Source organism: Scleropages formosus, chromosome 11, assembly GCF_900964775.1.
Source record: "Scleropages formosus chromosome 11, fSclFor1.1, whole genome shotgun sequence".
In the NCBI taxonomy this organism is placed as follows: Eukaryota; Metazoa; Chordata; class Actinopteri; order Osteoglossiformes; family Osteoglossidae; genus Scleropages; species Scleropages formosus.
Window position 1 is genome coordinate 3066971 of NC_041816.1, and position 25928 is coordinate 3092898.

The window sequence follows — 25928 nt, forward strand, 5'->3', positions numbered from 1 at the left end:
CCCATTTATAACATTTCGCATCATAAACAAGCAGAGCACTCCAGCATTTCAGCTGCACGTCATTGCTGATCAATGGGGGGGGGTTTGGTCAGAAGAAAACCGAGATGGAAGGGTGAAAAGTGTATTCTGTGACACGCCATTAATTCCTTCAAGAAGACCCCTAGCATTTTAGTGAAAAATGTCTTGGACAATGCCATTTATGACATGTGAAATCTTGTACAAAAAAAATGCTGGTAGTGTAGTTGGTTAGAGCTGCTACCTTTAGACTCACAGGTTGGAATCTTACCTCCAGCCGTAGTACCCAAAAAGAAGGTACTTACCCTAAATTATGCCAATAAAATTACCTGGCTGTATAAATGGGTAAATAACTGTAGGTAGCCTCATGCTGTAAGTTGCTTTGGAGTGAAGCATCAACTAAATGAACTAATACAAAAGAAATGATGGCAGTGAAAAGGAAGGTCAACCAACCCCCTCTAACGGCCATTTGACATGCTGAAAGTCATTCAGTTTTCTAGACTAGGTTTTTCAAAAAAGCATTTCAAAATTATTGGTATAAAGCCAAATGTGTATAGAAAGTTTAAGTGGGAAAACATGAACTCACATTTAGGACTGTGTAGCTTTTCTATATCTTACATAAATAAATCTGCTTGAACAGGTAAAATACTGTACTAAAAACACCGTAAAGTAACAGCACAATATCATCTATTGTTTACATGCATGGCACACATTCCAGCATCATGTTAATAACACACACGGTATTAGACCTCAAATTATGTAAGATTTATTTTAATTATAACATCCAAAGGAATTACCTTGAAAAACCAGACTCTCTGATGGCCAAGACTGCACTCGTGTTTGGGTTTAAACCCCACAAGACATTAGTGCCTTGCATTGTTACTTTGTTACAGTAAAACTTATCTGCCTTGTGCTTCTAGGCAGAAAGCACATGCTTATTTTTTATTTAATTTTTTTTTATAAAAATGGGTTTAGAAGATCCCTTTGAACACACAGTCAACAAAATCAGAAAGCTCCAGAAAAAAAAAATCTTAAGAAAGTGGTGCCCATCTCAAACAGGAGCTCATACAATATTAAAATTGTGGCTCATTTGCAATGTAATCCTACAAATTTCTCCAGCCAGCCAGCACACCAAATACGTCAAAAAATAACCAAGGCATAAAACTCCTAATTTTCTAATTTTGCCATATTACAAGAAAAACTAAAGGTAGACATTGCATTACATCCAAACAAAGAGGTGGTGCATGCATTTTTGGTTTGATTGGTCTTTATATGAAACGTCAGTGTAACTTGTTCAAAAAAGAAAAAAGGCAAAACAATTAGTAGTCATGGGATTTCTTTCTAAACAATCTATCACTTCCCCTCAGACAGCTCATGTTGGCAAATCTTTGCCCTGTGGCATGACGAGAGCCTCTATAATACTACTGTTAGTGCATGTCCAGCTACAATATTACAAACGCATACAGGAAAAAAAGAACTTATCTATAAAAATTGGTCCACCAGTCTTCTGTACCATAAATACAATATACAAGTAATTTGGTAAACTTGCTTTATATATCCTCGACAAGTAGTTACAACTAGAAAATCAGTATTTGCACAGGGTCCGAATTTCAAATGCAATATTGTTAAAGACTCCTTATATAGTGTGTCCAGAGTTAAATATAAAAATATAGTTATATTATAGCTATCTGTACAGAGAGGATCACTACATATGAGTCACTACTTTTTACAAACGTAGTGATGTTCAGCAAACTGCATTATGTCTATGATCTGCATGACCATGGAATCCACCTCTTCATTACTGGGATGAAGTGCTTTGGCTTAAATGTCGCATTATAAATCAACGTCATAATATCACAAGCGCCTTTCTGTACTGTTGGCGGTCTTATCTAACAACACGCATATCAGTGAGTAGAACCTGGACATATGGCAAAAACCACCACCATCAACAGGGCTCCACTATATAGACCAGTTTATATTTGTCCTCAAGTCACTGGGCTCATGACTTCAGGAGGACACGAGAGACAAAAAGAAAAAAAAAAAAAAACAATTCTTGCTCATTCATCACGACTTTCTAAGAGTGAAAAGTCCCAAGTACCAATATTACTCATACTGAGGTCTCCTGCTTCCCGGTAAACACACCTTTTCTTAGGGATTTAATGCAGCCATTCAGTCAACAAAATGAAAACGAGCAAAGACCACGTGTCCACAGAAAACGACTGATCCCACATACGTAAGAAATAAATATCCCCTTGTCTAAGATGCACTGTTTATCCCAGCAGTCCTTCCTTACGTCTGGGCCCTGGACACCAGGTAGTAGAGCAGAAAGAAGAGCAGCACCAGGCCCACGGAGACGTAGCACAGGATCTTGCGGTTGTCTCGGCCCGAGCGCACCATAGTGGAGAACCTCTTCACGCTCCCTGTCAGCAGCCCCGTGGCACTCAGAAAGTTCGAATCCTGTCAAGAAAAGGTCGTACGGAAGCGCTTGGTAGCCGAAATGCTGAAAACACCCACTGAAGTACATTTTAAAGTACAAGTGAGAGTGAAACTCACCATACTGTCCAAGTATGAGTTCTGCTCCTCTGCTTCCTTGTCAATGTCGAAAGCCAGCTGAGGGACAGAAGGAGCACCGGCAACCTCATTAACAAGGCAGAAACATTCTACTGTATCTAAAACAATTATACTGAGCTCTATTATTAACCACACAGCTCTACATACATTGTTATAGGAATAATAATAAACAAAAATAGACCCACAGATTTCAGTCTGGACACTTTGGCAGCCAGGTTGTCCCCCAGCAGCTTGTTCTCTGCGTCCAGCACATCATCTACTGCCCCGTGACCACCTGATCACAGTAAAAAAACCAAATATGAATATTCACAGCTTTTTTAAGCAGAAATCATGAACAGTAATCATCACATGTTGCGCGAGGCGCATAATTCTACAATTAACAACATGCATGCTCCACATTAGTACTGTGTGAGAGAACCGCTTATGTTGAATTCTTCGTATTTTCTTTAAAATATGGTACGTATAACAAGTTTCTAAGTTGTTAGCTGTCCGATTTTATGTGTCTTTTTTTATCAAAATTATTAGGCTAGCCTCTCTCGTCGTGAGCTCAGCCGGCCACAGTGACACAGTGTTTGCTAACGGCGGTAACAACCAAGAAGCCTGTTTTGTAACGTTACGGTAATCGGTGTTTAGAAAAAACATTACGAAATAAACATGATTTTATATACGACAGAAAAGTTAAAGTATTCCAAAGTTGCCTACGTGGCAAAGAATACCTCTATTCCAATCGGCCATGTTTTGTTGACTTCCTCGAAACGGCGGATCCTTTTTCTTCGGTGGTTTTTCCTGGGGCGCGAAGATTATCAGAAATGTGACAGCGCCCCCTGGCGGCCCCAGGGAGCACAGGCCGCGAAGGGAACTGCGTCCTCGGCATTGGACAACTCTACATGTTCATGATGTACCATGCTGTACATATGAACATTAGGAATTAATTGGTTTTGTATTCAAATGCCACTTACATGTAATACTCAAGAAATTAGAAGGCACAAAAGCATGGCTGCCAGATCCTGAAAAGCTCAATTAAATGTACTGTTTTCGCTTTCAAGTCCTGAAGTCCCTTTTTTCAGGAACTCTTTATTAGGACATTTATTTTAATATAATTAAAATGATGGCAGTGTTATTGATTTCTACATATTAAATTAGGACAAAGCTACTTATTCTCACACCGTACACTGGAATGAGTGCGATGCCACCTCTGCAATGTTACCTTTTGTCCAGGTTGGCCTCCTTATTCATACACGTATCAAGTTATGTCAAGGGTAAGGGTACCTTGTTCAAGGGTACTGCAGCTAAAGGTGAGAATTGAACCAACAGCCTTTGGCTCCAAACACAGTAATCCTTAGCCCTGCGCTATGAGCATGAGCTCTTAATGTGTTGTTAGCATCTTAGAAAATCCCAGTTCAGTGCATTGAAAGCTGATAGACAAAAAACACAGAGAGACCGACACCATATTTTTCTAATTTTTTATTAACCTTACATGAAATCAGACATATATAATAAAATATACATAAATAAATATTTAAAGAAAATAGAAATAAATAGAGGAGAAAAATATAGTTTGCCAGTGTTCAAGCAACAAAGAGGATGCATTTCTACATAAATGTAAGGTTCAGGGTTTGTCCCTCATAATTCTTCCTGGGTATTTTTTTTTAACCTTTAAATGGCACAGTTCAAGAGCAGAAAAAAACAGCAAAAATATTTTACAGTGTTATATTAGGGTCCAAAATAGAGTTCATTCACATCCTATGAAATTAAGTTACAGCTGCAATATTTTCCAAAACAATTATTTCTCCAGAGCAACACAAAGTGTCAGGATTGTACGCCAAGCTGGTGATCGGGATTTATCCAACTGTACAGCAGGGTATTGTCAATTTATCAGTTCAGGGTAAGTATCTTGATCAAGGGATCTACAGCAGGAGAGGTGACGATTCTAACCACTACGCCACCTGCTGGTCAGTATGATTTCTCTGAAATTAAGCGGAGGTCGAACCAAAGCCTGAGGTTAAGGAAGGCCACCTGAGGCAGTGAGATGGGCAGCATTCTGGGCAAAAAGCAGTTCGTACACTAACTTGAAAGAGAGTTTAATGTCACAAGTGAGAGGAAATGCGTAGCAATTTAACATTTCATGGCACAGTGTCACACAACAACAGAGCTGGGACATAACAGCACGAAAAACTAAGCGGTGGAATTCAATGTAGGATAATGCCTGTTTTCCCTGCTTCACTGCTCAAGACAAAATGCATGGTTCCCAATACAGAATTATAAGCTTCTGAAGTTTTTAAAATGTCATCTGCAGTAAGGTTACCGTCATCACTGTTCACAAAATCACATACAGGGTTAGTGTGGTTAAAGTGAAGCGCTCAAAGTCTCGCTCGCTCTCTTCGTCTTAAGCAGTGCGGGTTTTACACAGTACCGGCGTGACAAAAACACTCGGCACAAAGATGTGTCCAACTACGCAACGTCTTCATCGCTGTCAGATGCATTTTGCGGTGGCTCTTGCTCCGCTAGTCTCCGCAGAGCGGTGACGTCCAGGGAGCTCATCTTCCCGTCGGGCCCTAGCTTCATGGGCTGGATCACGCGGTCCCTGCAAAAGGACCTTCCAACTCGGTTACATGACATCACCCTCCACTGCTTTGCACACACTCATATGGAATGGCCACATTACATGTAAATAGATGCAAATAAAAACTATTAAAATACTCTCATTTACATGCTGTTTTTCTAAAAAAAAAAAAAAATCTGACACCCCCCCCCCCAACACATGCCTTCAAAATGCAAAAAAGGGCTCATATCTATTTTACATTTATTCACTTAGCTGACGCTTTTCTCCAAAGCCACTTACAACCATTTACCCATTTATACAGCTGGGTGATTTTACTGAAGCAATTCAGGGTAGGTACCTTGTTCAGGGGTACTACAGACAATTGAAGAGTTTCAAACCAGCAACCTTCAGATCCAAAGGCAGCTGCTCTTACCGCTATGCCATCAGCTGCCCCATAATATACTATTTTGTGCTGCTGAAATGTATTTTAAGCATATATATATGCTTAAAATATATATATAGATATATATATCTTCATATCTGCTCTCCAGAAAATACAGATTTTCCACAGACAAAATCTATAATTTATGTATTTTTTCATTTATCTGACACTTTCCTCCATAATGACTTGCAGTGTTAAGTTTGTATATTAATCCACTTGTACTTTTAATCTGCTTAACCTGATTCATCTGCTTATACAGGGAAGTAATTTTCACTGCATCGGTTCAGGGTATGTGACCAAGTATGTGATCAAAGGCGCTACAGCAGAAGCCTTCATTTAAATCCAGGTTTTTCAATTGCAAGGCAATGGCTCTAACCATTCGTAACACACCGAGGCGGGCACGGAGGGGGGCGGAGTCCGGGGTAAGCCGGCCGCAGCTGGAGCTAATTGCAACCTCTATTTCTCCCCCCCCCAACCCACCAGTGAGGAGAAGAGAGAGACGGAGGAGAGAGAGAGAGAGAGAGAGAGAGAGAGAGAGAGAGAGAGAGAGAGAGAGAGAGAGAGCGAGCGACCTGAGACAGCCACGACCCCGGTCCTGACCACAACCCCGACCCCAAAGCACCGCCCCGCTCTACCAGTTCCCGGTTCCCCCCTTTCCCCGCTGTTATCTTCCCCTGCACTGTCATAAATAAAGACGCCGAGAGGCGAGCACCTCACCTGTCCTGCCTCCTCTGTCACAACATTGTTTCATAATTTGTTTCATGCTGGAAAGCCAATATGAAGGTACTCGTGTAATGTACACTGCTTTACACTACGGGATGCGACAAATGGACTGTACTCAAGAATCACGTGTCTGCATGCCAATCTCTCCTTCTGTGATGTATGCCATTTTGGAGAAAAGCATCTGCTAAATTAATAAATGTAAATATGAACCACTATGGCACCTGCCACCCATTCATTTAAAAAGTGTGTCCCCTCGGCTCCCTCAAAATGCTCCTTTACCTGGAGAGCTTGTCAAACATGTCGACCAGCTTCATGGCCTCAAATTCCTTCTGCTCCTCCGTCATGCCCTCCATGGGGTTGAGCTGATTGTCCTCCACGCGTCCCGTGACGGGGTTAATGCTGACACGACAAAGAATTGTGTAGAGAAAAAAAAAATACAGAAACACCGTGAGAAACTAATTCCCTTTTTTCTGCTGTTACTTTGACGTAGGACAACTCTGCGTTTTCCTAATTTATTCCTCCTTTATGAAAGGTAGTACCAGTGAAAAGTCTGAATACACTTTCTGGGCACCAGTTTGTTTTCCATGACACGTTGGATGAGGAGATGAGGTGCCATGTGTCCCCAGCTCTTCTGCAGAAGTTCCCAGTGATGTAGGAAACCTGTGTGCTGCTTTTACGTCGCTCTTCAGTCCAGTTTGCCCCTGAAAGGTGTTGTCCAGGTGTACTCAAACTTTTGACTGGTACGGCGCATACCCCAAAACATACAGACGTTTGACACGAGCCCAGAAACCCCACGCATCCCTTGTCTTCTCTAAGCCCCTGTGGCTCAGAGGTGCCGACACTCACAGAGGCTTGGCTTCCCTGTACTCCTCCGTGTCACTGTCCTCATCCTCGGAATAATGTCCGGGGTCCCTGGCCCCTTGCATGAGCCCCCGTGCGGCCAGCAGTCCCGCCGCGTTGCCGTATCCCGTGTACTTTATGAAGCGGGACACTGCGGAGACAACGCCAGGGGAGAACGTGAACAGGAGCACAGGCCGAGATCCAGTACCTGGTATGTGTGAAGGGATCGGCGTGTGGCAACGGATCTTTTTCAGACAATTCCAGCTTCTTCGGAGTCTCAGATGAGCTGAAAAAATCTCCGCAGATGTTCCCTCATGGCAGACGGCCGCTTGGCCACAGTCTCACTTATCTGGTTATATATGCCCACCGTCCCTTATCTGGTTGCGCCCATAAAATATACCATCCAAGGCCTCCTAAACAGGAGAGCTTGGTATTCCAGAAATTTCCATGGCAGACAAAGGGAAGGAAAAAAATAATGGAGTAAAAAAATAGCACAAATTAATACTATACAGGTAGCTCCTAATGGAGTTCTGTTCGGATGAGTTCGTCATCACTCAGAAATACCCATTTGCTGTATGATATCAACAATTATCATGCACGAAAGCTGCATTGTATATAAGGGCTTAGTTTTTTGCACTAATTTCACACTATATTCATTTCAAAATAAGAATACTATATAGAACTGGAGGGAGGTGCGGTGGTGCAGCGGGTTTGACCGGGTCCTGCTCTCCGGTGGGTCTGGGGTTCGAGTCCCGCTCGGGGTGCCTTGTGGCGGACTGGCGTCCCCCCCGGGTGTGTTCCCTCCCCCTCCAGCCTTGCACCCTGTGCTGCCGGTTTAGGCTCCGGCTCCCCGCGACCCCGCATGGGACAAGCGGTTTCGGATGATGTGTGTATATAGAACTGTATATAATGATATAGAGTACTGTACTGAAATTATTTTTTCATGCTGCAATATTACTTGCACTTTCACTTCTAAATCTGATTTCTTTTGCTTTCCTCTTTTACTCCACCGGAATCCTCACGTTTTTGCTTGCGAGCCGCTGTAAATAAAAAGCGACTTGAATAGAATCCCGAGCGAAACGATCCGGAAATAACTTTTTCGTAAATAAAACACAGCCGCTGCCAGACACTGACCGAGTCAAAACGAAATACTGAAATAAATATACTGTAGAGCAGGTGGAGCCGTCGCCATGAGACGGAACGAATAAACACCGGGAATAATATAATCGGGATGGCTGTCATAAATCTGGGTTCGCATAAGCTGAGGACCACCTGTAGTGAATAATATAAAAATGAAACAAAAGAAATACAACAAAGAAAAGAACAACAAGGAAATCATAATGATATAATAAAGAGTAAATGATTAAATTTTGAAAAAAATAAGTACACCTCAACAAGCGTTTCTCTGAAGGTGTGTGTAACGTGTAATTCTCCGCGTGCGGCTCACCGCTCTCTTTGCAGAGCACGAAGAGCAGCTCAGCAGCGCAGTGCTTCAGGTCAGTGTCGATGTGCGTCATGAGGCGCACCAGCTTGTTGCGCAGGGTGCTGCCCACCTCGGGCCTGTTCTTCACGTCGCGCAGAGGGGGCAGGATCTGCTCACACACACACACACACATTACTTCATTTAGCAGACTTTTTTTTCTCCAAAGTGACTTCCAGTGAACTCTATGTAGTGTTAAGAGCCCAAACACCTTATTCACCGCGGTGACTTACACTGCTAGATACACTACTTAAACTGGTTCAATCATCCATACATTAGTGGAACACACACACACACTCCCTCTGTCACCCATTGTGTGTGAGTGACAGAGTCACCAATCCACCTGAACAGTAAACTGTGGGAGGAAACCAGAGTACACAGAGGAAACCCATGCAAACTTCACGCAGACTGAGCGGGATCGAACCCACGCTGCGCCGTCGTGCAGCCCACGACGGCACAACGGGTGCACGTTCCATCCATGCCAGCAGCCGCAGTAAAGCTCACCTTTGCTACCAGGTACTCCCATCGAAAGCCTTACCTTCATCCTGAGGAATTTCCTGGTCTCCCGGTGAACGCGTGCGCTTTCGGTCAGGAGGTTTAAGGAGGGCAGGAGAGTCTCCTTCAACTTGTTCCCCTGAAGCAAAAAAAAAAAATTGTCATTCTTGTTCAGAAAGAAGCTTTGTGATAGTTTATTATAGTCTAAAACATTTTGGAAAGTCTGCAAACAAATATGGTCCAGGGGCATCGATACGAGTATAACGCCTAATATCAATAAAATATGTTCAAAGGTGATTCAGGCAAAGTATGAACCAAGTGCAACCAATGGGTATTAATATTTTACTATTAATATTAATATATTACACTTACATTTATTCAGCTGATGCTTTTTTCCAAAGTAGCCTAAAACAGTGGTTCACCCGTTTATACAGCTGGGTCATTTTTACCGGAACAAGTAAAGTACCGTGTTCATGAATACTGCAGCAAGAGGTGGGTCTCAAACCAAGATCTTCCAAGTGGATGGTGGCCGTTCGAATCACTATGCTGCCTGTTGCTCGTCACAAAAATGCGTTCAAGAGACATCGACGCAAAGGTTTACCACCGAGTTAAGAAACACGATTTGACAATTTAAATTTAAAAAGTTGCTTAACAGTTAAAGTGATTGCTGGGGCAATAAAACAGGTTTAAAAATACTCTTTAGCGAGACCCATCGATAGCAATCTTGGCATCATTTTCAGGTAACATTAAGTAGTTCAAAATTCAATGGAAAAACAGTCATTAAAAGTATGCGTACTTTACATCCCCATCTAGGCACTCCGAAACCACACGTTAAAACAAATAAACAGTTTTGGTGAAAACAAAGTATCTTTTTCCAGTACTTTGATTCTGCACGTTTTTCATTTATTTGTTGGTTTATTTACTTATTCATTCTGCTGATGCCTTTATCGAAGGAGACCTAAATGCACACGGGCGCACTTGGAAGGAGCTGATCTACAGCTGGTTCTCCACTTATGATATATGTAACTTACAACAATTAAGGCTTACAGCAATCTCATGAACCTTATTATATTATTTGAGCTACAACGTTTGGCTGTGACATCTAACAACAATCACTCCATCTGCTCTACGGTAACATCAGCTGACTGTGCTCCTGCAAGGCACCATAATCCTTACGGACTCAGTCAGGGTGTCTATGAGCAACTGCTTTATTTACAAGAACACTTTTATTTAGAGAACGTTTTGCTTGCGATTCCATTCAAGTTACTAGCAAGCACTCATCCATATATCCTTATATCTACATATGGGGGGCAGCTGGTAGTTCAGTGGTCGAACTGGTGCCTCTGGACCTAAAGGTTGCAGGTTCGAGCCTCGCCTCCAGCTGTAGTACCCTAGAGAAAGGTACTTACCCAGCTGCATAAAGGGGTAAAGAGTAAGTAGCTAGACACTGTAAGTCGCTTTGGAAAAAGTATCAAATAAATGTAAAATGTAAGCAAAAAAAACCGTGTGTTCCGCTGGTACAGAAAAGGGACGAGATCTAGAAGATAAAAATAACAGTATAAAACAAAAAATACTGTACGGTACTTATCTTTATTCTATATGAGTATTACTTCAACATGAATCATCTGCAAAATGTGTGGAAAGTGTAACAAAGCTATAGAAAATAGCATTTCATGTCTGTTAGTTGTTTATATATCCTTATCATTTGTACAATACAGCAAAGTGGGGTTTGCGACTTCCGAAAAAGCCGACTTTTGACGGGGTCGTTGGAACGGAACCCCGCGGGAAGCGGAGGACCACCTGTACTTAAGTAGAAAGCAGCCCGTGCCGCGGCTCACCCTGTCCAGCCTCCTCTCCACGAACCGCAGCAGCACGCTGACCGAGTCCATGTTGACGCCCATGTACTCGATGGAGCCCTGCTGCACCTTGGGCATGAGCAGAACGTCCAGGCAGAGCAGAGGCAAGTTCCCCAGCAGGTTTGCTGTATGTCTGCGTGAGACACACAGGACAGCTAGAACGCAAACGCACGCAGGTATCCGATCCGCTCGGCAGTCGGACTGTCGGCTTCTCGTCCCCTTCACCTGTGCAGCTCCTCGGTGCGCTCCTCTCCGTCGGCCGTGCTCATCAAACAATGCCGCAGGATGGCTGCCAGGTGTCTGTATGTTGCTGCCTCCTCCTGCAGGACACAGAGATGAAGCACTGCATCGCTGACTCCGGGATTTTTCCCGATCAGGAGCACAGATATTAGGCGATGCGGTCGCGCAGCGGGTAGCGCTGGAGCTCCTGGGCTCTGTGATTTAGACGTGGGTTTGAACCCGACTAAGTCTATGTGGAGTCTGCGTGTTCTCTCCAAGCTCAAGGGGGTTTCCTCAAGTGCTCTGGTTTCCTCCCAAGAACAAAGAGATGTCTTTCAGGTTCATCAATGACTCGGTGTATGAATGTGCATCAGGAAGTGTGCGACTGCCCTGCAACGCGCTGCCGTGCCATCCGGGGTGGACGCAGCCGTTCCTCTCGAACGCGACTCACCTCGTCCACCTTGTGGCGGTTGGTGTCAGAAGTGACGGTGAAGAGAATCTTGAGGATCTCCATGGCGCGCTCCGTCTCCTCTCGTCCCAGGGGCGGCGGGCGTGCGGAGTCCTCCGCGTTGGCCTGGACCACCTCGTAGGTATCGACCCAACGCAGGCGCAGGGTGGCGTCCAGGACGTTGGCCAGGAGGGTGACGCCGCGCAGCTCGCGGGCCAGCTGGGCGCGCACGTCCACGCGCAGCGCCGTGAGGAGGAAGGTGAGTCGCAGGTCGAAAAAACGCACTTCGTGGCTCCACTCGCGCCCGCGGCACTGCTTGAGCCGCTCGGCCAGTCCGACCACCAGGCCCAGCTGGGCGCCCGCCTCCCGCGCCGCCTCGCTGTTTAACGCCACGTTGCACAGGCACTTGAGCGCCTCCACCACCACATCCGCATCGGGAACCTCGGGCGCGGCGCTCTCTCCCCCGGCAAGCCCCGCGTGCCGGACGAGCATCTCGACGGCATCACGCGTGGAGAAGGGCCCCAGGCTGTTCTTGTCCCGCGAAAGGATGCGAATGGTCTCCAGGCAGGCGAGCCGGCAGGACGGCTGCAGGTCTCGCTTCAGGAAGCTCAGAGCGAGCTCTCCCAGCCGCTGAGGGGACAAAAGTAGTATTCCACTTGGGCTCAGCTACAGGGAACATGCTGGGTCCAGACAGGTTTTGCACTTCCAAGTCACCAAACAACACTTGGGTATGTAAGCTTTTACGCAACATCATCCCCCGCAACACATCAGTGAACATGCGACACCACGGTATGTATTCAAGAAGACTTAGGAGATGAAGGTCTTCACAGCCTAACTCTGGACAGGTAGCGCAAAAAATGGCCCCGGACCCAAGACAACTTTGAGGGGCCATAGAGACAGCAGACAAAGAGATACCAGCTACAGGCAACAGATGAGGGAGAGCAGTAAAGGGAAGACATCCTCAGAGAGGGAGGCACAGTGACAGCCAACCTGCTACACCCATGATCATCACTTTAACCTAATATTAGCTTCTTGTTAAGCCAGTGAATCCATCTAAATGTTTCCAACAGGCCCAACTTTCAGAGCTGAGTCTAATAAGCACCCGCAATGATCCCTGGGGGGGGGGGGATATGATGGAGAAATGCAACTCAGATAAGAAGGCCATGTCCTTCACAGAGTTCTGGATCCAAAACCAGTTTCCCAGTGTTGGCATTATTATGAAATTTAATTCTTTGTACTCACATTGTTTAAAAAAGGACAATCTGTCTCGACTTATTGCAAACTGAAGAATAATATACTGGTCATTTCTGAGCCAGGGAACCAAATGGACCTCTGGACTATACAGTTGATCATGTAAATGTATAATTTGATGTGTACATTTATTCATTTAGCTCATGCTTTTCTTCAAAGTGACTTACAGTGTTAACCTACTTAGTTATTTATCCATTCATACAAGTTAGATCCCTGTTTGAAGAATGATAATAAAAAAAAAATTATCGGAAAAAAAGAAGAAGTTTTTGCACTTTCAGAAACACCTTTGGGGATGGGGGAGTATTCGAACCCTGCTACCGCAACCTCCAGAATGCGTCCAAGTCGACCGTTTCCTCGATAAGTGTAACCTCCCGTTAATTTACATCCATTCCTAGAGCTGATACTTTTTTTCAAGGACACCTACAATGATAAGGTACTTACAATTATTTACCCATTTATACAACAGAGTAAGTTTTACTGGAGCAATTCAAGATAAGTGCAGTACTGTGCAAAAGTCTTGGGCACTTAGATGTTTCATAGGAATATTTGTTTTAGACGGTTACGTAATGTCTTATCTATTAGTGTCAATGGGAAAGAGCATATTTTACATTTCCCAGAATTCCTTTTGCAAAAAGTTACAGTATTAGAGTAAGGGTTTTGTATGTCATTAAAGAAAGAAAGCACACACACAAACAGAGTCTGAGACCTTTTGTCCTGAGCAGGGTCACGGTGAACCGAAGCCTCACCCGGCAACACAGGGCACAAGGCTGGAGGGGGAGGGGACACACCCAGGACGGGACGCCAGTCCATCACAAGGCACCTGGGACTCGAACCCCCTACCCGCCAGAGAGCGGGACCCGGCCAAGCCCGCCGTGACCCCACTCGGGACAAGCGGTTGTTGACGATGGACGGATACTAAGCTTCGCAGGAAGTTCATTAATCAAGAGCATCATTTTTGGAAGCATTCTCACTTTTCAGATTTTTTCCACAAGCGCCTAAAACTTTTGCACAGAACTGTACCTCGCTCAAGAGTACTACAGCTGGAGGTGGAGTTCAAACCCGCAACCTTTGAACCGAGCAAGAACCCGCACCCGTTACTATGGAAACGAGCCCAAAGCAGAGCAGCAAAGCGAGCATGTACCGTACTCAGGCAGCCGCAGCAGCGTCTCCACGCTACGAAGGATAGACGTAACGGTTCCTACCTCTCGTTCCTCCTGCTCTTGAGCGGAAAACGCGAAGCACTGACCCTTCTGGAAAGAGGGAACAAGAGAGACAGAGGAGAGCATCAGAGCACAACTCAAACTCCATCTGGGCTTTACGCACTTGGCGATGCCGATCTCTTCTTCTTGTGCCACCGGGAGTGACGGTCAGCTGCTCCCCTCCCCTCCCCTCTCCTCCCCGAGAAGAACCGGCCTTTCGCACGGCTATCCGGATCCACTGCTGCTTCACAGGGACGCCGGCAGCAGCGACGTGAGATCCGGTCCACGACAAGCGAGCCGCCGGTCGAAAGCGAGCGGTTCGCCTGCTCTTGGGCGGAGAAGAGCAGCGACCGCAGGAAGGTGCAGTCTCCGCATGGGCCAGCAGGTGGCGTGCTGGTTAACACATACACGATGTTGCCGGTTCGAGTCCATAATCCTCGACCTTAGTAGAACTGTGATGAAGGTATTTACCATGAATTGCTACAGTAAAAAGACCCTGACTGCTGTATAAGTGTGTGTCTGACGCTGACTGTCACATCTGGACCGAAATAAGTGCGTAACGTAATAATAACTTGGAAACATGTTTATATATATAATATATAATACTACGTAACAGTATTGCTGTGTGTGTAGTATTGCTGCCGGGAGAAAAAAAAAAAATCGAATTTAGCTTTACTTCACTCCATCCATCGTGCAAAGACAAAGATTAATAATAATATTAGCTGAGGCTGTTCGTGTTCCTCCTGACCTGCGCCTCGTGTCGTGTCGTGTCGTGTCGTGATACGCCACACCTGCTGCTGAGATGTAACGTTCATTTACCTCTCTGTTAAAATCCTGCAGCGCCGTCAACGCGGCATCTTGATCGCCCATCTCCATCTTCTCTATAATTGTATTTATATTCATTTTCCTCTCGTGCAGAAGTAGCTAATCTAAAAACCGATGCGATTCTAGGTTGCTTTCCTTTGCAGGTTCGACCCCGGAACTACAAAGGTCCGGGTTGAAGGGATTTGCGGAGGTTGCACGCCCGTCGCAGAGCATTTTGGGATATGTAGTTTTGACGCGCCTTCTGCTTTCAGCCAAAGAGACTTGCGGCGTCTCACCCGTTTGCCAAGGCTGATTGTTTTACTAGGGAAATTCAAGATAAGTATGTCCAATAACAGGGCACCAGAAGCAGTAGCACACAGTCAGTTTTCAACCGTCTAGCTATCGCTTGTCCCGAGCGGGGTCGCGGCAAGCCGGAGCCTTAACCGGCAACACAGGGCGCAAGGCCGAAGGGGGAGGGGACACATCCATTACAGGATTCCGGGCCATTGCAGAGCACCCCAAGAAGGGCTCGAACCCCAGACCCGCCGCACGGCAGGCCCTGGCTGAACCCGGCGTGCCACCACACCCTCCCGGGTTTTAACCAGAAACCTTCAATTACAAGTCTGTGCCCTTGATCACACCACTACCTGTTTGCAAAATAACAGCATGTTTATTTTGTGATTACACAAAGTTTTTTAATTTACTGTAAATCTGAGGACATACAGACCAGCTGCCCAGAAACTGGCACGACGAAAAAACCCGGAAGCCCATGAGATGCTAAGGACAACTGGGCAGGCAAAATGTCGTCAGGTATTCAGCCAAGTTCTCGTAATGGAGACCCAAGGGGAGGAGGTGCGAGGGTAGCGATCACTTAATGACCGAGCCGTACCGAGCTGTCCTGCACCATGTCAATACACCTTGCGCCACTTCGCTTAGCTCTGCCCTCTCTTATGCTAAATACACTTGTGTATTAAATAACATTATTTACCTGATTTATCCGTCTTCAGTGCATGCGTGTACCAATGTCGTACATGGCGTGCTGCTGCACCCAAACAGAAGCTCCCTCTCCGATTAATAGTTTCAAGCATTAACCAGTCAATAGATCAATCAACAAATCAATCGATTCAACGTTTGCAAAATGAGAGTACGATCATTCATGGTCTGCTGAGCTAGTGCAGGTCACAGGATGCCAGAAGATTCATGAGGGAAAAGTACCATCTAATAGGACTTTAGCAAACTTATTTATAACTGTGGTAGCAGGACAGAAGGGGAGAAAATGAAACGAATGGCTCCAGCAGTGCTCAGAATTTCATTGTATTCCCTCATTAAATCATCAGTCCGTAATGAAATTAAACTTATGATGCATCTGACTGCCTGCCAGAGGCAAAGATCAAGAAGAGAAAAAAAGGTAGAAGGAAAATAAAGCAATGTGATGCATAGAGTGGCATGTTTCTCTAACGAAATGAACTGACGCAAGACAGTAGCAGCTGCTACAATATCAGGGCATCTTTGTAATTTACAAGGACTTCAAAGTTCTAGATTCCTATATTTGGTATATAATATGTACATGTTATACATATGTTCTTTAAGTCTGAAGGCAAAACAACCACAGGGATCAAGGAACAATCAACATGGGACTATCGCAGGCTTTCGGCCGGAGTTTCAACCCCATAGATACATGCGATCACAGCCATCTTCAGCTTGCTGTTTGGATTTTATCAAGAGGGAGGACTTTATGGCATTAAAAAAAAAAACTTTATGGCTCTTTGAGTAATATAACATTACCAATAACAAATTACAAATGATATGTTTTCAAATATTACCAATTTTAAGAGGTTATAAAAACATACATACAATCACAGACAGCAAAAAGTCTTCCCAGCTCTTCCCGTTTCTAAAGTAGGATCCAAACTGCATTTTAAAAAAACTGAACCCAATTAAAAGGCAGGCTGTTGACACTGCCTGTTTTAATGAGCATATTTTGTTTCAATAGAAATTTTATTCGTATATAACAATTCAGCTCATAATTAAACATACCTTCATTAACTCCATAGTAAGGTTTGAAGACAACCGCTACACCCCAGCCAGGCCCCTTCGATCATCTACTTCTGCTCACTTGGCGGTCCCGCGCACGAAAGGTAAAGCACGGAGGTTCTCAGTTCTGGGTCTGTTGTGCTAGAATGACCTTCCCCTGTCACTCAGAACTGCGGAAACTCTGTCTATATTCAAGAAGGGTCTGAAAACTCACCTTTTGCAGATACATTTTGCCCAAGATCTCTCCAGCTCATTTACAGTGTAACTGTTCAAGTATCGTAACTCGATAAGCATCCCCAGAGTCAACCTTTACTCAGCCACTACTACTCTGGCATTGTACTTGCTTATTTGTGTATCTTATAATATTTAAATAAAAAAAAAAAAAATTGGTAGGAGGGTATCAGGACCCTTTTAGGACAAGCGGGACAGAAGATGGATGGTATCAGGATTTGTCTATCCTGCATTTTACGCACCTACTTGAACGATGAACCTCGGTGCAGCAAGTGGTGGGCAACAAACTAGGTTTTCTTGAGTCACATGTCTGCAGCTATGTCTCTTTCTCTTAACGTAATGCATAAATTGTACTTTTGCTGAGATGTACGTGGCTTTGGACAAAAGCGTCCAAAACGTAAATGTAAAACAACTAGCATATTAACCAAGTGTCAGTTTAAACCAAGTTTCAGTGCTCTCTAGCACAGAGTGCTCAAGTAACCTTCTCTGCATTTCCATCATCCAGCAACAAGAAAACAGTAGTACTTTTTCCTTCTGGACATAAAAAAAAGCGTCAGATGACGCTAAATTTCCCTTTGTGTGTATGTGTGAGTGAGTGAGTTTGATCGCCCAGCTATAGACGGGCATCCAGTATGTATCCTGCCTCGAGTCCCGTTTTTCCAGGATAAACTTTGAACTACAACAACCTTTCATAGGACAGTTAATAATTATAGATGCACAGAAATACTCTGCAGGTTTTTCCCTATTATAAAACTCCATCCTGACTCAAAACACAAGGTCCCTCTATGGGGGACGTTGCTTATAAGACAGGCTTCCACAGGAAACCAAATGCAGAACAGACATGGCCTATGACCTGAATTTCATGTCGCCGATGTTCATGCAAATTAATATAACGAGATAATGTGAAATTAACACTTCTGACACAAACACAACATGGTTGGTATTTTTCCTTAACTGGTTGTACATACCAACAGGATTTCAACACTCTGTAGCCAGCAGCACAGTGGGAGAAAAGAGCAAGGAAATGCGGCAGCACAAGTGAGGGAAAACCTCAGAATATCTTATGAATCAGCTGTGACTTGTAACCAAATTAGATATGAGCCTTTACAAAATGTTGGTGAAAGCGTCACATGAAATCAGACACACACACACACACACACACATCATCTGAAACCACTTGTTCCGTACGGAGTCGCGGGGAGCCGGAGGCTAACCTGGCAACACAGAGCAAAAGGCTGAAAGGGGAGGGGACACATCCAGGACGGGACGCCAGTCCGTCACAAGGCACCCCAAGCGGGACTCGAACCCCAGACCCACCAGAGAGCAAGACCTGGTCCAACCCATTGCACCACCGCGCCCTCTCCACATGAAATCAAGCTGAATTTAAGCACAGTAAAAAAAAGTATAAAGTTTCTCATGCAGGGTCCATATTGCACAAATGCTAGATACGATATTTCAAATTAATTTTTTACAAGTTACTATTTGAAGATAGAGAGGGGGAAGCAGGCAGGAGGTCATGTGAGGCACACAGAAGGATTAGTGGTCCTGTTCGTAGCCTCAGCTCTTGACAACGGCACTCTCAGTTTTGGCATCAGCAGTAAGGCTGACAGTCTCCTTCATGGAGCCATTGGTGGCTGTCTCTGTAATGCGGTCAGCAGATGTCTGCTCTTCCACTTCGGAAACACTCTCCAACTGCTCTCCAGCCAGTCGGGGGGGGGTCTGGCTCTCATCATCTGGCCACTGCTCCATTCCTGGAGGAACCAAACCAAGTGTCATTCCACAGAAGTTTGAGGCCCAAAAGACTCACTGTACCCCAGCACGGTTCCCACAAAACACAGCCTAGACCATCACCTTCAGACAATGCTGGACAGCTAGTGGGGGTCAGACAATGCTGGACAGCTAGTGGGGGGGGGGGGTTTGTCAGTCTCTAAGCAGAGACCAGATGCTTCAAGCACAGGGTATCTTGGAGCCTGACCCTCTAATGGCCACGCTGGAAAAGTACGTTTTTTATTTTTTTAAAGTCATCTCTAAGATATCTAGACACCTACATCTTCATCCTGAGATGGTTGTACCATGTCCACAAGCTGTTGGACAACTTTCTCTTCATTCAGCCATTGATAAAAACATATGCACGAGACAGGAAACTGTTTTCAAATAGCTTTTTTTTTACCAGTCTGATTTAAAACGTATAGGCAGACATACCATCTTTCTGACCACAAATCAATTTGTCAACAAAAATCACATGTCCCAGAAGGAGAGAAGGCTAAGAAATTCGCACTCACATTTAAAACATCACGCCTAAAATGCTGTGGTTCAATGCAGGTCAGCATCCTAAGCAGCAAGTCCATAATAGCTGAGGTACCTACAGTATATTCTTTATCATTAGACACACAAAGTCTTCCCTCAGTACTTTTTCCTTTTGGGCAAAAAAAAAAAAAAAAGAGAGTGTCAGGTGACTCTAAATTTCCCTTTGTGTGTATGTGTGAGTGAATGAGTGTGTTTGATCGCCGTGCTACAGACGGGCTTTTGAGTCAGGATGGAGTTTTATAATAGGGAAAAACCTGCAGAGTATTTCTGTGCATCTATAATTATTAACTGTCCTATGAAAGGTTGTTGTAGTTCAAAGTTTATCCTGGAAAAATGGGGCTCAAGGCAGGATACATCTACAAGAGAAGTTGTGAGTCAGCAAAAAAACATATAAACACAACAGAATGATTATTTGCCAATTATCTGGGTTTTTAATAAGAAAGGTTGTTCTTCAAGCCTACATGGTCGGGCTTCCTGCTCATGAGAACGCCCAAGAAGTTGTTGAAGAAACTTGCCAACAGAGGGTTGGGGGGGGTCATTCTGCAGGAATCCATAGAGCTTCATCCTCAATGCTTCATCCTCACCCAGCCAGTTGTTGACTTCAGCCACATCACAAGTGAGAAGCTCACAGGATATGTTGGGGTACCTGGATACACCAAACACTGGTGTTACACAATTTCACATGATAATCTGTCCTCCAAACTAAAAACATAAAGAAAAAGACTCTTCGTAAAAAATGCTACAACAGCACAAAGGATTACGCAATATTCTTTACTCTGAAACACAGGACACCAAAACCTACTTACTTGTACTTGAGCTTCTCGTCCGTATCGCTGCAGGGCTCCCGAGTAATGAGGTTGACCAGGTCCTCCAATCACTGCGGCTGCACCAGGAAGTCCGCCAGCTTACGGTCGAGGGCTTTGCACTCCTGCAGAACATCCTCCTCATCCATCAACTCTGTCGGAGTCACGTCGTCCTTCTCAAGCGACGTGTCAATACGGGATGTTGCACGCAGGTCGAACTTCCAGGACACGGTGTCGTTACTGCCACGCAACAAGGGGCGCGTGATCTGAAGCAAGTTATTTAAAGAAAGGATGAGTTCCCAGATGCAAGATGCTGGATCAGCCAGTTTGATAAACTCCTGATTTCACCTGCCTCCGAGCAAGAGAGCTGGGTAATAAAGTTCACATGCAAATTTACAAGCCTACTTCTCATTTATGACACTTTCATGGACAAAAATTAACTTACTCCAACTACAATTCATAGCTATACTCTGTAACCAATACAGAGCCAACTCATTTAATCATTACTGAACAGTGAAATGTCTTCTGTAAAACTGTACCTGGTTAAGGCAGTAACGTGAAGGTCAGAATAATTCAAGAAAAATTAATGCTTCTTGTTGCGACTCCTTTCCCATTAGAGGCATCACAGGTTTCGGTGGCAAGAGAAACCGTCGGAAACAGAACGCATAAGGCAGACGACCCATCAACCGCCACCAATCAGCAATCACCTGCAAATGGAAGAACAATGGAAGGCTTTACAGAGTTAAAAAAAAATAAATAAATAAAAATACTGACACACAAATTAATAATGTATTAACCTTTACCCACAAGTGACCAATTCGTATGAAGCGCATTTCTTTGGACTGTGGAAGGAAACCAGAGCACCTGGAGGAAACCCATGTGAACATGTATAAAACATGCAAACTCCTCACAGGCACTACCTGCTGCACCACTGTGCCTTATCGTGCAAAAACAAAGTCAGTGAGACACTATTTTCAACTGCACATTTACCATAATTATGATTTGTGTTGCAATTAGTAATCTAGATTTTCCTGCTCATTTGAAATGTTTATTACTACCAAGCACGTCAACAAGGTACTCATTCCTTATGTGTTCACTACACGTTTGTCCATCTGTCCTTTTTTGATTTGTATATGATTGTCCAGGATGTCTCTACGCTTGAAATTTCAAACAAATGGTTGATCTGCAATGAGACAAACAGGTCCTTCTATACAGTAACGGAGCTTAAACAAGGTTACACTATATAAAATATTCTTCCAAAAATCCTCCATAGAGGGCAGCAGATGATAATGAACCTCACAAAGCATGTACTTAATTTTTGCACTTTCTGCATCTAAAAGTGAACATTTGGGGGGGGCGGGGAGATATTAGGATGTTGATGTTGTAACCTTGAGAATAGCACTAATGTGAAATGTTTCAGTAAAAAAATATTTTAAAGAATGCAATGCATGCATGTACAATATAATGGATAAGATTCAGATTATGTAAATACTAAGCAGCAGTGTCCACTCATGGTGTGCATACTTACACAAAGCATTTCTCAAAATGTCAATTTGAAAAATATTTTTTAAAAAAATTCTGCAGAATCATAAAACATAAAAAAAAAAAAAAAAAAAAAACACATATGCCGCACCATCAACGATAGCCTTGCTCCCCTTTCCAAACGCCACCAACATATTTTGCGTCTTCCCTGTCGATGTGTGTACAAGAACAGGCCTCTTGGGTTCTGGGTGTCAGAGTCGACTTCTCAAGGACACCCCAGCCCCTTCCTTACCCTGGTATCTGTGCTGTGACAGGCAGACCTGCTGAGTGGTGATGAGGATATAGCAGAATGCACTTGGTTTCCCTGCTAGTCCTAGAGCAGAGCTCCAGCATGCACCAACCCAGAGTCGCTGCACGAGCTCCACGCACAGCCCTTGAGAAAACAAACACTTCGCACACCCTCGATTCAGTACAGTTAATCAACTTACCTCTGGGGCTGCGGGGACCTGGGTTTCGCACCCAGGCTAAAATAAACACAGAATACCTTCAGCAAAGGTTGTTAGCCGGCTCATTGTTGAAGTATCCCGAAGCCTTCCCTGATGTTCGCCTATTCATCAATAAGGTTTACATCATAACACGGCCATTTCAAAAATAAAATAACTTACCTGGTCTATAAAAGACAAATATGTTACCAAAGGAGGATGGAGAGGTTTCTACAGCAGAGTCAGCCAAAAAACAAAAAGGCCTTATCAATCTGAGCTTCTCCTTCAGCCTGACAGAACAGCTGTGTGAAGCGATGCTTGGACTGAAATGTCTTGTTTCTTAGACGGTCAAAATGGATTTTCGCAGTCTTACCATCCTATAAGGCAAATGTCTCCTTTTAGAGTGCTTCCTTTTACCTTTTTACAGTCTTATCATAGTAAAAACGAAAACATTTCCCAGCACACAGCATCCCCTAAAATATAATTTAGAAAAGTATCGTAGGGGGGTGACTTTACAAGGCAGTTGTACGCAAAAAAACAAGGCAGCGAGGAAGCGTTTTGGGGCTCAAGCAAGATGGTGGGGTTGAAGGCATGTGGCGAGGATGAAGGGTAAACTGGCTTGTTTAGTTGGTCACCACAGGGACTACTATATGACAACAGAGAGCTGGACCTAGACCTCTTGTTGGTTGACTAATGTGTGTTCAGAGCACAGGTGTTGGCATTCTTCATTTCACTGCTCCAAATGTCACTAGCATCTAAAAGACCACAAGTGTGATGATACCACAAGGACTGAGAAAAACCATAGCACGTGCTCCAGGTGATAAAACAATCTGAATTTATCTCGCACAATACATTCCTATGCTTTTACTATTCAAGACATTTATTTTCTCTGCGCTACTTGGTAACCCATAATCAGAGGGTTTCATTGTTGAAAATTAACGCTTTGGACACATTTACATGGTTTTTTTCAGACAAGCTCGTACCAGTCGATTTCTAACATACCAAATCCAAGTGAACAATTTGGGAGAACACTGGAGCATCATACAGCTGTATATCCTTTCCAAGAGTGTACACATCATAATTTATGGAAGCGGGAAGCAAGGGAAAGGAGACCGATTACAAGAATGTCTGTTCTCAGTTGTTTCTGTATTCACCATTTATGCAAATTGTATTTACTTTCACAAGATCCTTTCTTCTAGTAACCCAAAAAGGAGACTTAAGCCAATACTATTTCTATTGTAATGCAGGCCTATTCAGGCTAGACACTATTTTCGTTATATACCACATTCGCCTCGCAGAGGAGACAGGAGAACATAGCACTTGATGGTGAAGAAGTTTTTCTGGATGTACTTTTTCATGTAGAGTACCATCTTCAATTTTTTCCTTCTTCAAGTTAACAGTAATGGATGATTAAAAACATCATAGTGTGCAAGCTTACACTGGCATAGATCTATTCCACTAACAGGGCATTTATGACTATCATTCATTGCAGAGTTCTTATTTCACAAAGTACATGCACATTCATTCATACTGATCTGTACAGAATAAAAAATTTCAATCAATAAGAACAATTAATACATTATATTTGAACAATATATAGACATTTCTGTAAATTCATTGACAATGGAATTCTGAGCATTGGAGGCTTTTGCAATTCTTTAGAAAAAAAAGGTACATTGTACAGTAGCAGCAGACACACTGATTTGGATAATGAAAACTGAAGAAACCCTTGGCGATTTCATATTCATGGAAAAAAAAAACTCCACGATACTTACATTTGTATGTTCAAAATGATGTTGGCAGCAGTAGTGCAGGTTGGCTACTCACGTTGTGTTTCAGTAGGAAGACAAGTCATTCCTTCAAACCAGTGGTTACAGTGGGAACGGCCTTCCTGTGACCACATACTAGAGCGGCTCTTAAGACAACTGCACTGTAAGCTCTCGTGTCAGAAATGTAAATACATGATTTTCAACGGGCACAAGTTTTTTCACAGATTTTTCAGAATGCAGGGCTCACAAGTCAGAAACAAACTTATTGGACATATAAAGATAAAAAAAAAAAAAATTAAAAATAAACTGCAAATTAGCTGTAAAATCGATTCATATGGCCTAGCAGAGTTCAGCATCATTTATCCCCACAGAAGTTTATAAAATAGCTTTATTTGTTCATATTTAAAAGTATATACAGGTATGCTGGTTTCCTGAGGTCAGGAGGAATCAGTGCAGGGTGAAGGAGGAGGGGGGCCCAGGTGGAAGTAGCTGTGTTCAGTAGAGGGCGACGGAGGGCAGCTTTCCTCTGCCGACAAGTACTGGCTCCGAGGGGTAGGGGGAGGCGGGTAGGGGTCTGAGTCTGAGTTCAGGTCCATGTTGTATTTGTTGCTCTTCCACCTACTGGGGGCGTAGTCGCTGTCACACACATCTGTGCTGCAGGGCGTGGTGGGCGGAGCCACACCTCGCATCAGATAAGGCCTGAGGGATGAAGTGCAGTTTCAACATCACAATGACCAAAGACATGGACCTGCCATTGCTTTAGCACCCTTAAGCATCCATCCCCCATTGCTTCAGCAGAACACTCAGCTGGAAAAATGAGTAAGCTAAGCAACAAATTAATAATTATTTGTTTATGGCCTGATTATTTTTACAGCTGAGCCTCAGACCTATAAAAACAGTCACTGAACATAGATGTAACATGAAGATGATGTAATATTATCCATGACTAGTAATTTTTTTTTTTTATAAAGATTAGAAATGCTGGACAGGGAAAATTACTCGTTCAAAAAGGATCAGAAGGCAGGCAGCCAAACCTATTTTTGTAATCTCCACATTTTCTTTTGCTGTCCATTATGGTTGAGACATACTGCTGTCACAATGGGTTTATGCCCGTTTCAGGCAGAATGCACATAGGCCTCATTTCAACAGTCTGGCAGGCTGCTGTTGAAACACTGGTATATAGATCTAAAAACCCCATATGCCCTGAGGTGTTCATATCCTGTAGTCTAACTTACGGAGGTGTTAATTTTCAAAGTCTAAACCAGTGAAAACTGCTCTGGAAGAGAACAGTTCTGATTACCCACTCTTCTTCTAACAGCACTTCTGCTTAAAATAGTAAACTGTTGACTTTACTTTGGGTATGCTGTTAGGAAGAACATACCTGTAGGATCTGATGGTTGAGGGGCTATTGGAGGAGTAAAAGAGCTCGACATTATATAATGAGCGGTCCGTGGCTGGGGAAGGAGGAGGGTTCAGCATCTGGACAATCAGAGACAGAGATAAGCCACATGTTTAAAAAATGGAACACCATTACTTTGCCACTCTGAAGCATGACTTTATTCTTATGTACACATCATTTATCATTTATGTTGAGAAAACAACAACTCATCCATAAGTTCTAACCCTGATATAGCCCTGACCCCCTACAGAGCCGCCCACCTGCTACAGAACATATGAACGTGGAGTTTTGTACCTGCGGGTAAAACGCTGCCTTGGAGCTGGAGGAGCTACTGGAAGAAGCACCGGTGACATGGGTTCTGTCATAGAGTGGTGCTCCACTGTTACTGCTTCCCATCAGGCTCGGGGAGCTCATCATGGACTTCTCACAAGTGATACCTGTTTCAACACAAAATAACTTGAGTCTCCGAACACAGGACCATACTATTGGATGCACAGCGACAAAGCATCTTGGTCTACATATGACTTGTTGGAACA

At 43.9% G+C, this 25928-nt stretch overlaps 3 protein-coding genes and 1 pseudogene across 4 annotated transcripts in view; all 4 read right to left on the minus strand.

Moving 5' to 3' along the window:
• Positions 1 to 388: 388 nt before the first annotated feature.
• Positions 389 to 3353, minus strand: bet1l (Bet1 golgi vesicular membrane trafficking protein-like). The gene is made up of 4 exons (XM_018752545.2): positions 3303 to 3353; positions 2772 to 2860; positions 2569 to 2625; positions 389 to 2472 (listed from the first exon to the last, which is right to left on the minus strand). Exons 1-4 carry the CDS (start codon positions 3319 to 3321, stop codon positions 2305 to 2307), a joined length of 333 nt encoding a protein of 110 aa, XP_018608061.1. The 5' UTR covers positions 3322 to 3353; the 3' UTR covers positions 389 to 2304.
• Positions 3354 to 4137: 784 nt separating this feature from the next.
• Positions 4138 to 15048, minus strand: LOC108934548 (synembryn-A-like). Its single transcript, XM_029256529.1, has 10 exons — positions 14901 to 15048; positions 14085 to 14132; positions 11635 to 12261; positions 11190 to 11284; positions 10947 to 11097; positions 9152 to 9247; positions 8581 to 8725; positions 7140 to 7284; positions 6573 to 6692; positions 4138 to 5170 (listed from the first exon to the last, which is right to left on the minus strand). The coding sequence occupies exons 1-10, from the start codon at positions 14982 to 14984 to the stop codon at positions 5038 to 5040; spliced, it is 1644 nt and encodes a 547-aa protein (XP_029112362.1). The 5' UTR covers positions 14985 to 15048; the 3' UTR covers positions 4138 to 5037.
• A 3659-nt stretch (positions 15049 to 18707) lies between these two features.
• LOC108934549 (serine/threonine-protein phosphatase 6 regulatory subunit 3-like) lies at positions 18708 to 23594 on the minus strand (annotated as a pseudogene).
• Positions 23352 to 25928, minus strand: part of LOC108934668 (low-density lipoprotein receptor-related protein 5-like) — a 44391-nt gene continuing 41814 nt past the window's right edge. Inside the window, exons 22-24 of one of the 2 annotated variants that reach the window (XM_018752675.2) lie at positions 25687 to 25829; positions 25375 to 25472; positions 23352 to 24692 (exon numbers count right to left, since the gene is read on the minus strand). In XM_018752675.2, coding sequence (XP_018608191.1) covers positions 24431 to 24692; positions 25375 to 25472; positions 25687 to 25829 — 503 coding nt within the window. In that variant the 3' untranslated portion in view covers positions 23352 to 24430. The remainder of the gene's footprint in view (positions 24693 to 25374; positions 25473 to 25686; positions 25830 to 25928) is intronic. The other variant, XM_018752676.2, reaches the window with a different exon arrangement.

Excerpts from the sequence above, each read along its gene's own strand:
- LOC108934548 (XM_029256529.1), bottom strand. The coding sequence starts at position 14,984 with ATGAATATAAATACAATTATAGAGAAGATGGAGATGGGCGATCAAGAT. Across the intron at positions 12,262-14,084 it reads AAGAGCAGGAGGAACGAGAG|CGGCTGGGAGAGCTCGCTCT; the intron begins GTAGGAACCGTT and ends TTGTCCCCTCAG. Across the intron at positions 6,693-7,139 it reads TACAGGGAAGCCAAGCCTCT|CATTAACCCCGTCACGGGAC; the intron begins GTGAGTGTCGGC and ends TTGTCGTGTCAG.
- bet1l (XM_018752545.2), bottom strand. Across the intron at positions 2,626-2,771 it reads AAGTGTCCAGACTGAAATCT|CTGGCTTTCGACATTGACAA; the intron begins GTGGGTCTATTT and ends TCTGTCCCTCAG. Across the intron at positions 2,473-2,568 it reads ACTCATACTTGGACAGTATG|GATTCGAACTTTCTGAGTGC; the intron begins GTGAGTTTCACT and ends TTTTCTTGACAG.